Here is a 13,229-nt window from a genome sequence, read left to right as displayed (position 1 = left end):
AGGAAAGCTCACATATGAACCCTTGTATTTGACTATTTCTTAAGATCATAATGTACATGTGTTTGTAAGAAAAAAATACAACGAACAAATGTATAATGCATATTAATAAATATTCTTTATTTTGTAAATTTTTCACATTGCGCTCTTATCACACCCACATCTTCAATACAAATGGATGTTTATTCTCTGTAAAATCATTTATATTCAGAATGTCTGTACACATTTAATGGTACAACCTTTACCACTGCACTGAAGTGTCACCAGAGAGAAACAAAATAGAAAAAAGAAAAGCAAAAGAAAAACATGAAATAATACTCCTAACATGTGTCCCTAATGTCACAGCTTGAACATCCTGATTAATGATTCCACTGTGCACCTACCCAACAACCCTACACAAAACCAACAACAAACAGCTGGGCTTGGTCATAGAAAACAATTACCAGTGACACAATGAGATGGAAAAGTGTATAAGTGCAAAATAGAGAGATGATCAACAGAAAGTAAGAATCAAATTCACTTTAAAGAAGAAATGACCGAACAAGACATCAAATTTACTTCCGAATTGTATCTATTTTTTGAAAGATGTTGCAGCAGTGGTCACAAGTGTTTATCCCAGCGAAGAGGCCATTAGTGCAGTTAGTTGACACTGGTGGTGGTGAACCACTTCCCACAGACTGGCTTGGTCCTCTCAGTGGCGCGGCAGTAGTTGGTGAACTTCTCTTTCAGGAGCTGTCGGTAACGGTCGCGGTTGTTGTAGAAGGACTTGTTTCTTTCAAAAAATGCCTTGATTTCATCCTGTGTCAGACAATTCTCTTCATCTGAAGCCACTTCTGAATTATCCTGTAATAGCAACACAACCGAAAATCAGGAGGTTACATTGAGCCATACAAAAAAAGTGTCTTAAAGGTCCCATGTCATGCTTTTCCGGTTATTATCCGTCCCCTTGTGTGTTATGAAGGTTTTTCTGCATGTAAACGGTCTGCAGTCACAAACCCTCAAAGTACACCCTGTAGCGAGTAAAACTCTAACACAGAAAAGACCTGTCTATGCTGCCCCAGAACGTCTCGTTTGAGATTTTTATTTTTCCATTTTTGTCTTCCTGGTCATAGTGACGTAACGCCGACCGGTCCTGGCTGTGAGTGTGTGTGAGAAAACCAATGTGATTTTGGAACATTGAACAATGTAAATCTATTCTAGTAGACCACAACAATGGAATTATGATCAGTAGAAATGGCCATGACATGGGACCTTAATCAATTCTTATTAAGAAAAAAAACGAGGGGAACAAAAGCAATTATTTTAAAGAATAAACTAGAGCTTTAATGCAGCAGACCGTTTTTATACAGGAGTAGCAGCAACACGGCCTTACCACTGTATAATATTCTGAAATGTTATTGTAATTTTTCATACTAAAATATAGAGGTTTCTTGCTTTTACTGACAAACATGACATTTCAAGACATCAACTTGGACTTATAGAAACTTGGATGTACATTTTACACAAGTTTCTGACATTTTATAAACAAAACAAATCATTCATCGATAATGAAAACAATTGTTTCTATCATTCATAAAAATACACATTGTCTCCTGTAAGGAGGATATTTATTTTAGTATTAAATAAAAAATAAAAATACTGACCAGAAGTTCCATGAGACTTGTGTTTGCCTCTGGATGCCTTGCTTCGTGCCTGAGGTTATTGTGATGTATTGCCCACGGTAACTGTAGTGCAAGGCTGGAAAATGGGCCGCCACATAAGGAGGAAAGATTTCTTTGGTACGGCAAGTGTGTGATGTTGGTTGACTGTGGCCTGTGATCTCTTCTGACAAAGAACCGTCACCTTTTTGTCCCTGCGGAAATGAGCATACTTGTGTTAATTCACAACGGTAAATGTTCAGCACAGAGAATGTGTCTTCTACAGTGTGTTCTCTTACCTGGTCATTGCATAAACCCTTGCCCTTCCTTTTCTTCTTTTTACTCTTGCATTGAGGGTTTTCCACTGAGTGTGGCCAGCAGTCCACACAGCTGTCCATTCCATCCTCCTCCTTTTCTTTAGCACAGTGGTGAGCATTTGATTCATCTCCTGCAGAAGGTAAACAAAGACACCACTGTGAGAAAAAAGACCTGAGACACTCTACTGGTATGTTAGACTCTGTTCAGAGGCCCTCATCATCTTAAAAGCAGCTCAAACCAGACCTGCTTCGTCATGGTTGCATATTCCCTCAGAGCAGGCAATATCAGAACCCACTCGCGATCCTGTCTCACTGCCCTCCATACTGGAGGAGTAGCCGCAGTCACTACCATTGCTGTGAGGAGCCACATCTGAAAAAAACACATGGATACATATTTAATTACAGACTTAATGGCTTTTAGGGATGTTCGTGTCGTGGGTCACTGTCTTTCCTAAATGTGAAAAGTATCATGTGCTCTACGCTGCAAATGGATAAATTAAAAACTAAAATAGGGCTGTTTGTTACGGAGGCATTTGATTTTGAATTCATTCCAACAAATTACTCATTAGTTCCAAGACAGCCCTTGTCCTCCTCCGTGCAATTGTTACACTGTTTTGTGTTGTCTGGGCAAAGACAGGAAGTGCTTCCATTGGCAGCCACACTCTGATCACATCCGGTCTCCTCCTCCTCATTGTGGCTACCACAGACTTTGCAAGCATCCTCAACGGCCTCGAGTGAACCCTGCAACACACCAAGTGGGACAGACAAATAAATACATGCAAATGAATGTTTATCTGCAGGTGAACGCAGATTTCATGAGAATTTCATGTCCCTCACTGTTGGAGGAGGATTACCTCATCCAGAGTTTTCTCCTTGTCCTCTCCCTCCTGCTCAGAGATCTCAAAGCCACACTTATTTTTGCGCCGATTTTTCCGCTTTAGCCTCTTCTTCTCCTGCTTCAGCTCTTTGGCCCTCTCCTCCTCTGACAGCTCCTCCACAAACTGCTCCAGCCGACTGATCCCCTGCATCTTCTCCACAGCCATCTGGTGGCATGGTAATATATAGATTATCTAATGGCCATTATGCGTTTATTCTCTGGCTGAAATATACCATTATTCCAACTGTTGTACCTCAAAATGTTTACGGAGTGCATCAATCCCCAAATGGAACAATATCTGCCAAGTCTGCTCCTCTGCTCTTAGTTTCTGCCAGATCCTGTGCAGCCGCTCATACAGGTGAATACCCAGACAGGTCAGGACTTCTTCTTGTGCAACGTCAATAGTCTTGGCATGTCTTTCTCTGCGTCTTCAAAAACATCAAAAACATTATCATCAAATGAAAAGAAACATGGCATGATATAGGCAAGGCAAGCAAGTTTATTTATATAGCAGCTTTCAACACAAGGCAATTCAAAGTGCTTTACAAAAATTAAAGACATTAAGAGCATTAAGAAACATATTATAACACAATAATTTAAAAGCAAAGATAATAAAACATGAATAACACAAAGGTACATGAATAAAAGTTACAGTGCTGTGTGAGATACACACATCTGAAATGTTTAGGTCTGACTCAATCATTGCTAACTTTTTAGCAGAAATAGCTATGACCTTTCTTTTTTAACTTATCCTTTAGTTATTCCAAGTGTTTCATGCTAAACGAACCCCCCTTTGGCAAATTCTAATCTGACCCCATGGTACCTTTTTAGTTTTCGCCGAAACAATTCCTCTTTTTTAAATGCACATTAGTTAAGTTTACCTTGTCTTTCCAGGACAATATACTCCATTTAAACTGAAGCAATCATTGGTTGAAAGAGAGCTCTGTAGTATTCATGGTGTAAACCGTTACTTACTCGTAGCTTCCCGAGAACTCAGGCTCAGCCCGGCCGAGGAGGTGAGCGATGAAGTCGGTCTCGCAGCACACGTGGATGTGGCGTTCGTGGGGGCAACAGCATAGTCCCTCGTACAAGGCGGCGCAATACCCCTTCTCTTTAGTGCAGTCCAACTCCCCGACCAGGATGTTGTAGGCCCTCAGCACTTTGTTCTTACAGTCAGTGCAGAACCTGTGTACAAGAATGATCCACACGGTTAATTGAAACCTTTTTGTACCACTGACACAGCAATTAAGAGGGAAAGAACATGTTTGAAATAAAGGCTATGATAATAACACTTTACCTGTGTTTACGCAAGTATGTCTCCAGTGTCTCTAAGAGGCAAGCACTATCAATGAGGACCACCTCATCCCTGCACTCCTGAGACATCAGCTCCCACACATCCATCCAGCTTCCCCTGTAAGCAGACATACAAATATTATAGCTGTGCAATCACATTGAACAGTCATCATCACTCAAACCTGTAACTATTGATTGTTTTGCCAACATATGGATACAAAAAAAAACTGTTTACAAAAAATGGCTCTGGCTTAGGGGGAAAATGGGCATCCAAGGGGAGGGTAAGTGGTTAAATCCCCAGCCCCCTGCAGTCAACATGTCAAAGTGTCCTTTGGCAAGACACTCAACCATAAATTGCTTCTGTAGCTATGTAGTCTGAGGCAGTGTTGTAGTCAAGTCACCAATTCACGAGTCCAAGTCACTCTCGAGTCACCACTTTTCGAGTCGGAGTCTGAGTCACCAAGGGAGAGTCGGAGTCGAGTACGGGTCCAAGTCACCCAAGGAGTGTCCGAGTCGAGTCCGAGTCATCATTACCTGTGTTCGAGTCCGAGTCCAAGTCCGAGTCACCCAAGAAGAGTCCAAGTCAAGTCCGAGTCACAAGTCTTCATGTATTAATCTTAGTGGACATATGTGTTGAAATGTAGCTGCTCCTCTATATTGCTTTTATCCTGTCATTTTATACTAAGCTGTCCATTGAACTGCTGTGAAGCGAGTTTGGCTACAATTCTTGTAATAGGTGCTATACAAATATAAAGCTTATTACTAATATTAATATATGACCTTTAATATGTCTAACTATATTTAAAATGAGTTTTAGAGAAGTGATTATATTTGTATGCCAATATTTTTCCTATGGTAAAGTTTTCGTTTTGCACTTTTATTTTGATAGTATTAAGATCGGGACTTTTTAAGGAACTTTTACCGGAACCCAATGGACAACGGAGCAGTGTAAACACACATGTATCTAGAGAGGCGAAGTCGCTCCCTTTCCGGGGGACCTCCATGGGACCTTATTTCAGAAAAATGATGTATTGAAGTCAATGGGGAGAGAAAGATTATCTCTGGATCCCGTTTGAATTGTGCCACGAATTACACATATGATGTTTGTCAATTGAAAAGATAATTTTGCAAGTCAAAAAAATAAAAATATGTCGTAAAACTGTGAAGAAACACTTTGTTTTGTGTGAAACCGCTCAATGAACTACATCTCCCATCTCGCACCACACACCAAGAAGGCCGTCATGTTGGTACATTTCACTTCTTTCTTTCAGAATGAGGCGAAAAGTATTAAAAGAGGTGAAAATCACTCCAAGTATGCGCATGTTGAGAGCTGTACACACACACAAGGGAAGTTAGTCGGTTCCGTAAGAGCCAGCATGCAGGACCGGGATTTGTAGTCTTTCTAGTTGCGTATTGTTCATAGTCTTATATTTCAACAATTTTACAACAAACTGTGACTTTTTTGACATGGAAATTATTTTTTAAGATTAACAAACATCATATGTGTAATTCGTGGCACAATTTAAACGGGATCAAGAGATAATCTTTCTCTCCCCATTGACTTCAATACATAATTGTTCCGAAATAAGGTCCCATGGGTCGGAAGTAGATGGGCGGGACTTCGCCTCTCTATTATGACGGATAGATGACGAATAAATTAACATATACTAAATAGTTGCATTCGGCTTTTAGCATCTGGCTGATAAGGGCACAAGCTCTTACGTTGGTAATGATTGTATAAAAGCAAGGGTGTGCAATAAACAGATACCATCAGTTGGAGAGTCTGACCATCATTCAGCCGGGGATGCTACAATTATTATAGTGAATGTTTAAATTATATCAATAAAGATTAAGCCCCAGAAAGCACATGGCTACTTAGCATGCAAAATGGTTAAGTAGCCATGTGCTTTCGTGTTATCGGCTGAATCTTTATTTATTGATTAGATCACATTACTCTGATGATAGTGTTCAAGACAGCCTACATATTTCTGAACTCGATCCTTAGAGTAATGTGTTGACGGAGCGTCAATGTACAAGTCGAGTCCGAGTCATCGTGGGTGAAAAATTCACGAGTCAGAGTCATCGTGCACGAGAATTCACGAGTCAGAGTCAATCAGTGCGCGAGTCCGAGTCGAGTCACGAGTCCCGAAAATCGGCACTCGAGTCCAAGTCCAGGACTTGAGTGCTCCATCTCTGGTCTAAGGTATTGAATTACCGTACTTTTCGGACTATAAGCCGCGACTTTTTCCCCCATTTTTTTTGTACAGCTAACGGCCACTAGGGAACCTCCTAAATCTATGGATTTTACAGGTCAAATTAACCACCTTTAACACTACGGGCTCTATGACCGGTCCGCGCCCGCCACCTTTAAGCGGCGGGCTCCAGCAGGAAAAGCTGGAGGCCGGAAAAGAGTGAGACAGGTAGCGCGCCAAAGTAAAAGTGGAACCGAGAGACAGAACGAGAGCAAGACAGACGGACAATTTAGCTGCTGCGGCTTATATGCAGGTGCGCTTTATAGTCCGAAAAGTACGGTATATGCAAGTCAGTTTGGATAAAAAAGCTAAATGACATGTAATGTAATACACAACACTTGCAACCCTTTTAGGAAATTCTTAACAAACAATACCTTACAGAATTCACACATCCAGCAGATATTGAGCGACATTAGCGTCCATTAGCGTGCCTCAGGGGCTCTGACAAACTGGCATGTAAAAACAGGTCTAATATTCTATTTATTTAGCTCTAGTTGTATAACTGGCTCATGCTTGGCTTTAATGTCATGTTTCACAAAGTGCTCAAACAGTAACAAATTAAAAACATCAAATGGCACACAATGATGACTGACAGGGGACACAAACTGTCCAAAAGGAAAGGAGACTGTCGTCTTTCAGTGTATCTCTTAAAACGTACAACTCTCTCTTTGATCCCTTCACTACGGTTGGATAGAAGATGACTTAAAATGCAGCCTCACAACACAAACAGCCTTAAGGTCTCTTTAGGCAAGGCAAGTCAAGTTTATTTATATAGCACTTTTCAACACAAGGCAATTCAAAGTGCTTTACAAAAAACGAAAGACATTAAGAAAATGGCATTTAAAATCAGTCATTAAAAATAAAAGCTAATAAAATAAACATAAAAAGAAAAAATACATGGATAAAAGTTAAAGTGCAGTCTAAGATATGAATAGTTCAATTAAAAGCAGCGACAAAAAGAAAAGTCTTCAGCCTGGATTTAAAAGTAGTAAGAGTTGCAGCGGACCTGCAGGTTTCTGGGAGTTTGTTCCAGATATTTGGAGCATAATAACTTTAGAGAAAGAAACCACTGATACAACAGGAAAAAGTCATTTTACTCACCCCAAAGGTTTAGGTTTGTGTGTTTCTAAGGAGTGCAACTGGCAGCGTTTGTTCTTTTTACTTTTTGGAATGGCATCAATCATGTCATTCAACTTTGACCTGAAAAAAAGAAAACAGTGCAAGTTGTTCAAATATGACACTATTCAAGAAGAAAAGGACACCGTGTCAGAACCTATTTTTACTCAGTATGTGCATTGAATTCATGTATCTGATTATAAGGCCTTACATTTATATAATGTATTGACAATAAAAGTAAAACAAAAATGCTTAGACCATCTTTTTACTGGACCAAAAAAAAAGGCAAAGTTCTACTTAACCCTAAATGGTTGATGTTGTGGTTTTTTCTTACATTTTGCTAATTGTAAAGTTGGTAATACATTTAATTTTGAGTGCCATTAATAAAGTAATACATCTCAATTGCCTTAAGCTGTAGGAACACTGTACTAAAGAGCATTATTTCAGCTTGTATACTGTAGCAGTATGCTTTCATAATCTTCCAAAAAACATAGAGCATTTCTTATTGATGTCACATATTAGGAACACACTTGTTTGTATCTTACCCGTGGACGTAGAAGAGGGTGTACAGCTTCTTTACGTCTGCTAAACATGCTTTGGTGACAGAGAGCATGCCTGTGGGTTTCACTGTGAGGGGCTCCAGGGCTGGGTTCCCAGATTCCACTAAATGTGAGAAAAGGTGCTCCACACTTCGTCTGCAGCCCACACATGGCACCAGCTGAGATAATGCACTGTACACCTCTCTGGAATTCACCATCAAGGCACTATTCAAGTCCTCTTGCTTCAACTTGGAGTGATCCTGAAGGAATCATACATTTGTTACCACTTTGTTGACAAGTCACATGAGGCTTCTGTCAGCCTCTGTACACGGAAGATTACAACTAGCGCTTACCTGAGAAAATTGTTTCCAATGAGACGTGTTTATTTCTTGGCTGTCAACATCCATGACACTATCAGAAAATTCCATCACCATCTGACAAAGAGAGAAAACATATTACAGTTAAAGTACAATATTTGTAGAAATGTTTTATTTGCAGCCATGCTGATAAGTTTCACATGGCAAGATTGCAGTCTTTGTTGTTATAGTTTATACTATATTGACACTGATTGGCTTGCAGGTGTCTTTGTACAGAGCAGTTAGCAGAACATTTTAGGTGTACATTAAGGTGTAGAAATATCAAGTAATAACAAAAAAATCTATCGTTGTCTAATGCATAGTATAACAATGTTAGCAAAACTGTGTGTCCCTCCCTGGATTTAAATGTTTAGATAATAATCAGTGCTTGGTAAATAGCCTTTATTTGTGGAAATCAGTCAGAGAACTGATGGAGTGCTAACACCTGACCCAAAGAGGATTATGATTAGCCACTTTACACATGTAATCTCCATTATTTTTTGTGATCACCAATATGGGAAAGCTGACTAACCGTAAGAGAATCATCGATATACAGAGGAATCTGTCTGGCGAGAAATGGGTAGTCCTCCTCTCCTTCCCTGCAAACTGCTACCAAACGGGCCATGACTTCTTCCAGTGGGCTGTGGTGCTGCTCGCCTGCAGGTGACACACAATAAATCACATTTGCACAAGCTATACCAAGCTAATGCTAATGTATTACAGGTCATTACAAGCTAACTGTAATATCACCTTGTCACCAAAAGCTATGTTTCCGACAAACAGGCAATACAACACGGCACACAACACCCACTATTTCCTGACGTTGATAACATCTGATTTAACGTTACTCACACAGTTGTAGTACAGACAGGTTTGTCTTGACCCAGATTAGTTAGTTAGTAAAACAACCTGATAAACGACAGATTGGATGGATGAAGGTCTATGACGCTTCAGTTAGTTGTGTGTTTGAAGCAGTTTGAGCAAGACATATGAATTATGACTATGTTTTACACCTTGCTATTTGCTAGGTAGGCTAAAGCAGAAACGTACGGTAACCGGCGGCTAGTCAGTTAGCCTCCTAGCTAGTTTGATTTGCCAGAACGATTTTAGAAATGTAGGAAGCCGGCCATATTCTTCGCACAACATGTTCATGCGATGAATGTAAACTGAAGTTTATATCACCTTAACCAATAATACATATACTGCAGTGGTGATATCGTATGTCTACGCCCTGTCGATGCCAGCAAACTTGGCTAACTCCTACAAGGCTAATGCTTGAATACGGCTAATACAAAGTTGACTGGGTGACTGGCTACTTAGCAACTGTCACTCTCATGGGCTTCTCCTATTTACATTTAAAATATTGAAAATAACATGTCACCTCGACAGATGACACCTGACTTAGACTAATTATTGGGTTCACTTACCCGCTACTGAAAGTTCTCCTTAAATAATAAACAAGTGCGACAGTGAGAGAGCTGCTCCGGTGGCGAAATCTTCCTGACTGATTTCACCTTTGCCCTCTTCACGTCATAGCTGGCGTTATAGTGGGTGTGGCCTCCAGGGGGCGCTTTATTTATATATTTGAGAGAAAATGTGTTACTAGCATAGACTGTATATAAAGGTTAATATTAAGCATATTAAACCTACGAATAAAGTTGATTAAATCAAGTATGTTTCAAATGTTTAACAAAACCCTTGGTATTTCCACTTTCTAATTAATATTAATATATATGTGTTCATAATTATGTTTCTGTATTAGATTTTAACCCTAGCCGATTTTTGGATAAAAAAAAAATAAGCAGGGAAGTAACAAACAAGAAATAAGAATATTATAACTTTATTTGTGTACCTTTCATTCATTAAAATGCAGCTCAACAAAATAAAAAAACACAATAGAAATAAAATACAAAAAAAGTTAATAAAAAAGCACAAGATCCAAGAGGGTGAATTAACTAGTAGAAACAGTAGCAACAAAAGATAGATTCTTCATTACCTAAATGCCAGCCTTAATAGGAAGAGAAATTGAGGTGATAAGGTGAATAAGAAGAAAGCATGATTTAGCAATGACTCAACTGAGAATTTAAGAAAACTTTTGGATTTTTATATTTTGTTTTCCAAGGCCTCACTTATTTTGAGACAACATTTTATCAAGACATGCATTTACTTCCATAAACAAACAAATAATGTACAGTCGTATGTTCAATATCACAGAAAATGTCTTTTCGTAACATAACATTTATGTCTTCAGCGTTTTTAAATGTCCAAGTCTGCCACTCAACCCCCAGAAAACAAAACCTTACACAAATGAACCATGTTTGATGAATGCAATTTTACCAGAATTTTAAAGTTATTCCAAAGAAATGTAAAACCTGTATTACAGAGCAATTAACGAACATGTAAGAAAGCAAAACACACACTGAAAATGAGCTACTGCAACTGAGTGTGTCCACTATGTAGTTGGTTAAGCCTGTCATGACATTTGCGAGCAAGAAAAATAACAGCTGATTCCTGCTGACGGCTTGAACAATACAGTGTCTTTCTATCTCGTCTGTCTTTTTATCAGAGTCTGATTGTTTTTTATACAAATTCCATGATGTGGGCATCAAGTGACAGCCTGATGATCTTTTGGAAAGCAGTAAAACCATATCAGCTGTACCAAGACAGGACATAAAAAACAAAGACTGAGCCACACTCCACAGGAAGAAAGGTAGATTAGCTAGGCGGCGAGACACTGGCTCAACGAATGTCAGACATGCGTACAAAGCAGTGTACAGGACCACACTTCCCAAGAACAGGTTAAAAATGGTTTGGAGCCACTGTCTAACATTGGATCTGGGTTGCATTACATAGAGTCCAACCTGAACCCCTGCCATATAGATGGCTACGTAACCCAGGACAGAGAATATGCCCTCCTTGTTAGCATGGAGAAAGTCCTTTTCTCTGTCATTGTTGTGGATAATGAAAGCCTTTAGGCTAGATGTCTCCAGAGTGAATTGATAACATCCGATGATCAGAAGGGCAACGAGCCATGATTTATTGACTGGTAAAATGGCCAAAAGCACAGAAGCCACAACTCTGACAATAGCTAGTGTGAAGAAAAAGTTCCAGTGAACGCCATATTCTGTCACATGCTCCTGGTAGCCGGACATCTTGAGGCTCAGAAGCCTTCCCATGCCAAGGACAACCAGGGGCCACACAGACATGAGCTGCTTAGCGATGTGATTCATCTTGGATCCTGAGATGTTCTTCCCCCGTGCCTCTGGACACACAAGGGCATTTGCAAAGACATACGCTCCAACACCAAAGTCCATAACACCTGTCCCATAGGTTTCAGCTTTAGCATATCGCCTTGGAAAGACACTGAAGTCTACGGCAAGAATGCTGATGGCTGTTTTCACATTCACAAACACTCGAAAGATGGTCACAAAGGGAACCTGTTTGAATTGAACGTGGCTCTTGAGGAAGGTACTGACAGTTCTCTGAGCAGATTGAATACTGACATGGTGGATGTACCATAATACAAAGGCTGAAACAACGGTAAGGCCCAAGATGACCTGGTGGAGAACGCTGCTCAGCACGGTGCACGACAGGACGAGGGGAAGGATAAGCAAACAGAAGTCTAGAATCAGGTGAGAAATCAATGGAAGTGGCAGAGGAAGAGTCTTATTGGCCTGATAGTAGATAGTCAAAATCAGTCCTCTGTTAATGAGACATAGTGGGGCCAGAAAAGAGCCCAGGGCCACCTCCTGCAGACTGGTCCCATTGAGGTTACTGATAAACGCTTCCTTCAGGTCCTTCTGAGACATGGCCTGAAAACAATAAAATGATTTATTTTAACTTAAATCAGAGAAACACATTTGGAGACATATAAAAACATTTAATAAGACACTTTTAACAACATTTAGGACTCTGTGACAGCATACAGGGTCCGTGTTTAGACCTTTCTGATTCAGAGGTTAAAAAGTCTCCCCTCATTGCATTATACACTTGATTTCATATTTTCAGCTCAAGCAGCCTTTGTTTGTTGGCGTAACCATACACATTTGACTTTCAACTGCACTAGTTTTCACATTTTAATATGGTATTTTACTAGTATCACTCACTACGACTCATTATTACATTCTCATTCGGTTATCTGATATAGCTATAGCCAACTACGACGCAATACAAGGTCGTTTTCTGTCTAGTGATCAGTACTTACCACGGATTTTACTGTCAGGCTTCGGAAATTCAGCTTCACAAAAACCTGTTTCACAGCATACCTGTTTGCAGTAGCTTGAGGTCCCGAGCCTAAGTGCCTGTAGTGAAGACGGGCCGTAACCCACCAGGATGCCGCTGCAGTGATACAAATTCAAAGCATGATTCAGAGCCACTATGCTTCCGGATTCAACCCCGTGACGCATTCAGGACAACTCGGATTTATGGAAACTTCCAACCTCAACAGGTCCTGTGTGTCTAAATATTCTAAATAGTAGGCTATTTGACTTATCTTACTAAAACTATATCGTGAATACGAAGGTCAAATAGCTCTGTTTCAGTGTCTACATCAGGCAACCGATAAATGAAGACTAGACTTTTGGATAAGTAAAAATAGAAATAGAAAAACAAAACCTCCTGATTTTAAGTCTGCATTCAATCTATGTCTCAGACATAAAATATATAAATTATAAGTAAGTGTAATTATAGAAAAATACCGGTGTAATGTTCAGCTGGGTCCCTGAAGCATCATGGGAGGGCGGGAATAAGTGTGGGCTTCAGGAGTTAAGAAAGCAGTCGGACAGGCAGCAGACACGGGAAGTGCTCCTGTAGGAATTTCTGACAGTAATGGAAAAAATTAAGCCT

The 13,229-nt window shown here is 39.9% G+C and overlaps 2 protein-coding genes across 3 annotated transcripts; both read right to left on the bottom strand.

The window, feature by feature from the left end:
• Positions 1-106: 106 nt before the first annotated feature.
• ggnbp2 (gametogenetin binding protein 2) lies at positions 107-9,910 on the bottom strand. The gene is given in 15 exon segments (XM_034099494.2): positions 107-840; positions 1,641-1,762; positions 1,765-1,849; positions 1,934-2,082; positions 2,196-2,321; positions 2,560-2,692; positions 2,806-2,994; positions 3,082-3,256; positions 3,804-4,013; positions 4,126-4,239; positions 7,475-7,573; positions 8,035-8,288; positions 8,382-8,462; positions 8,917-9,041; positions 9,812-9,910. Coding segments are annotated over 14 exon segments (2,034 nt in total). The 5' UTR covers positions 9,010-9,041; positions 9,812-9,910; the 3' UTR covers positions 107-636.
• A 298-nt stretch (positions 9,911-10,208) lies between these two features.
• Positions 10,209-13,174, bottom strand: pigw (phosphatidylinositol glycan anchor biosynthesis, class W). Of its 2 annotated transcripts, XM_034098591.2 has the most exons (3): positions 13,082-13,174; positions 12,589-12,722; positions 10,209-12,196 (listed from the first exon to the last, which is right to left on the bottom strand). In XM_034098591.2, the coding sequence occupies exon 3, from the start codon at positions 12,191-12,193 to the stop codon at positions 10,718-10,720; it is 1,476 nt and encodes a 491-aa protein (XP_033954482.1). In that variant the 5' UTR covers positions 12,194-12,196; positions 12,589-12,722; positions 13,082-13,174; the 3' UTR covers positions 10,209-10,717. The 2 variants fall into 2 exon arrangements, with proteins under 2 accessions (XP_033954482.1, XP_033954483.1); XM_034098592.2 differs by lacking the exon at positions 13,082-13,174 and having other exon boundaries at positions 12,650-12,755.
• Between the last annotated feature and the right edge of the window lie 55 nt (positions 13,175-13,229).

The sequence above is a fragment of the Pseudochaenichthys georgianus genome, chromosome 14 (assembly GCF_902827115.2).
Source record: "Pseudochaenichthys georgianus chromosome 14, fPseGeo1.2, whole genome shotgun sequence".
NCBI lineage: Eukaryota > Metazoa > Chordata > Actinopteri > Perciformes > Channichthyidae > Pseudochaenichthys > Pseudochaenichthys georgianus.
This window is presented reverse-complemented; position numbering and strand designations above follow the sequence as displayed.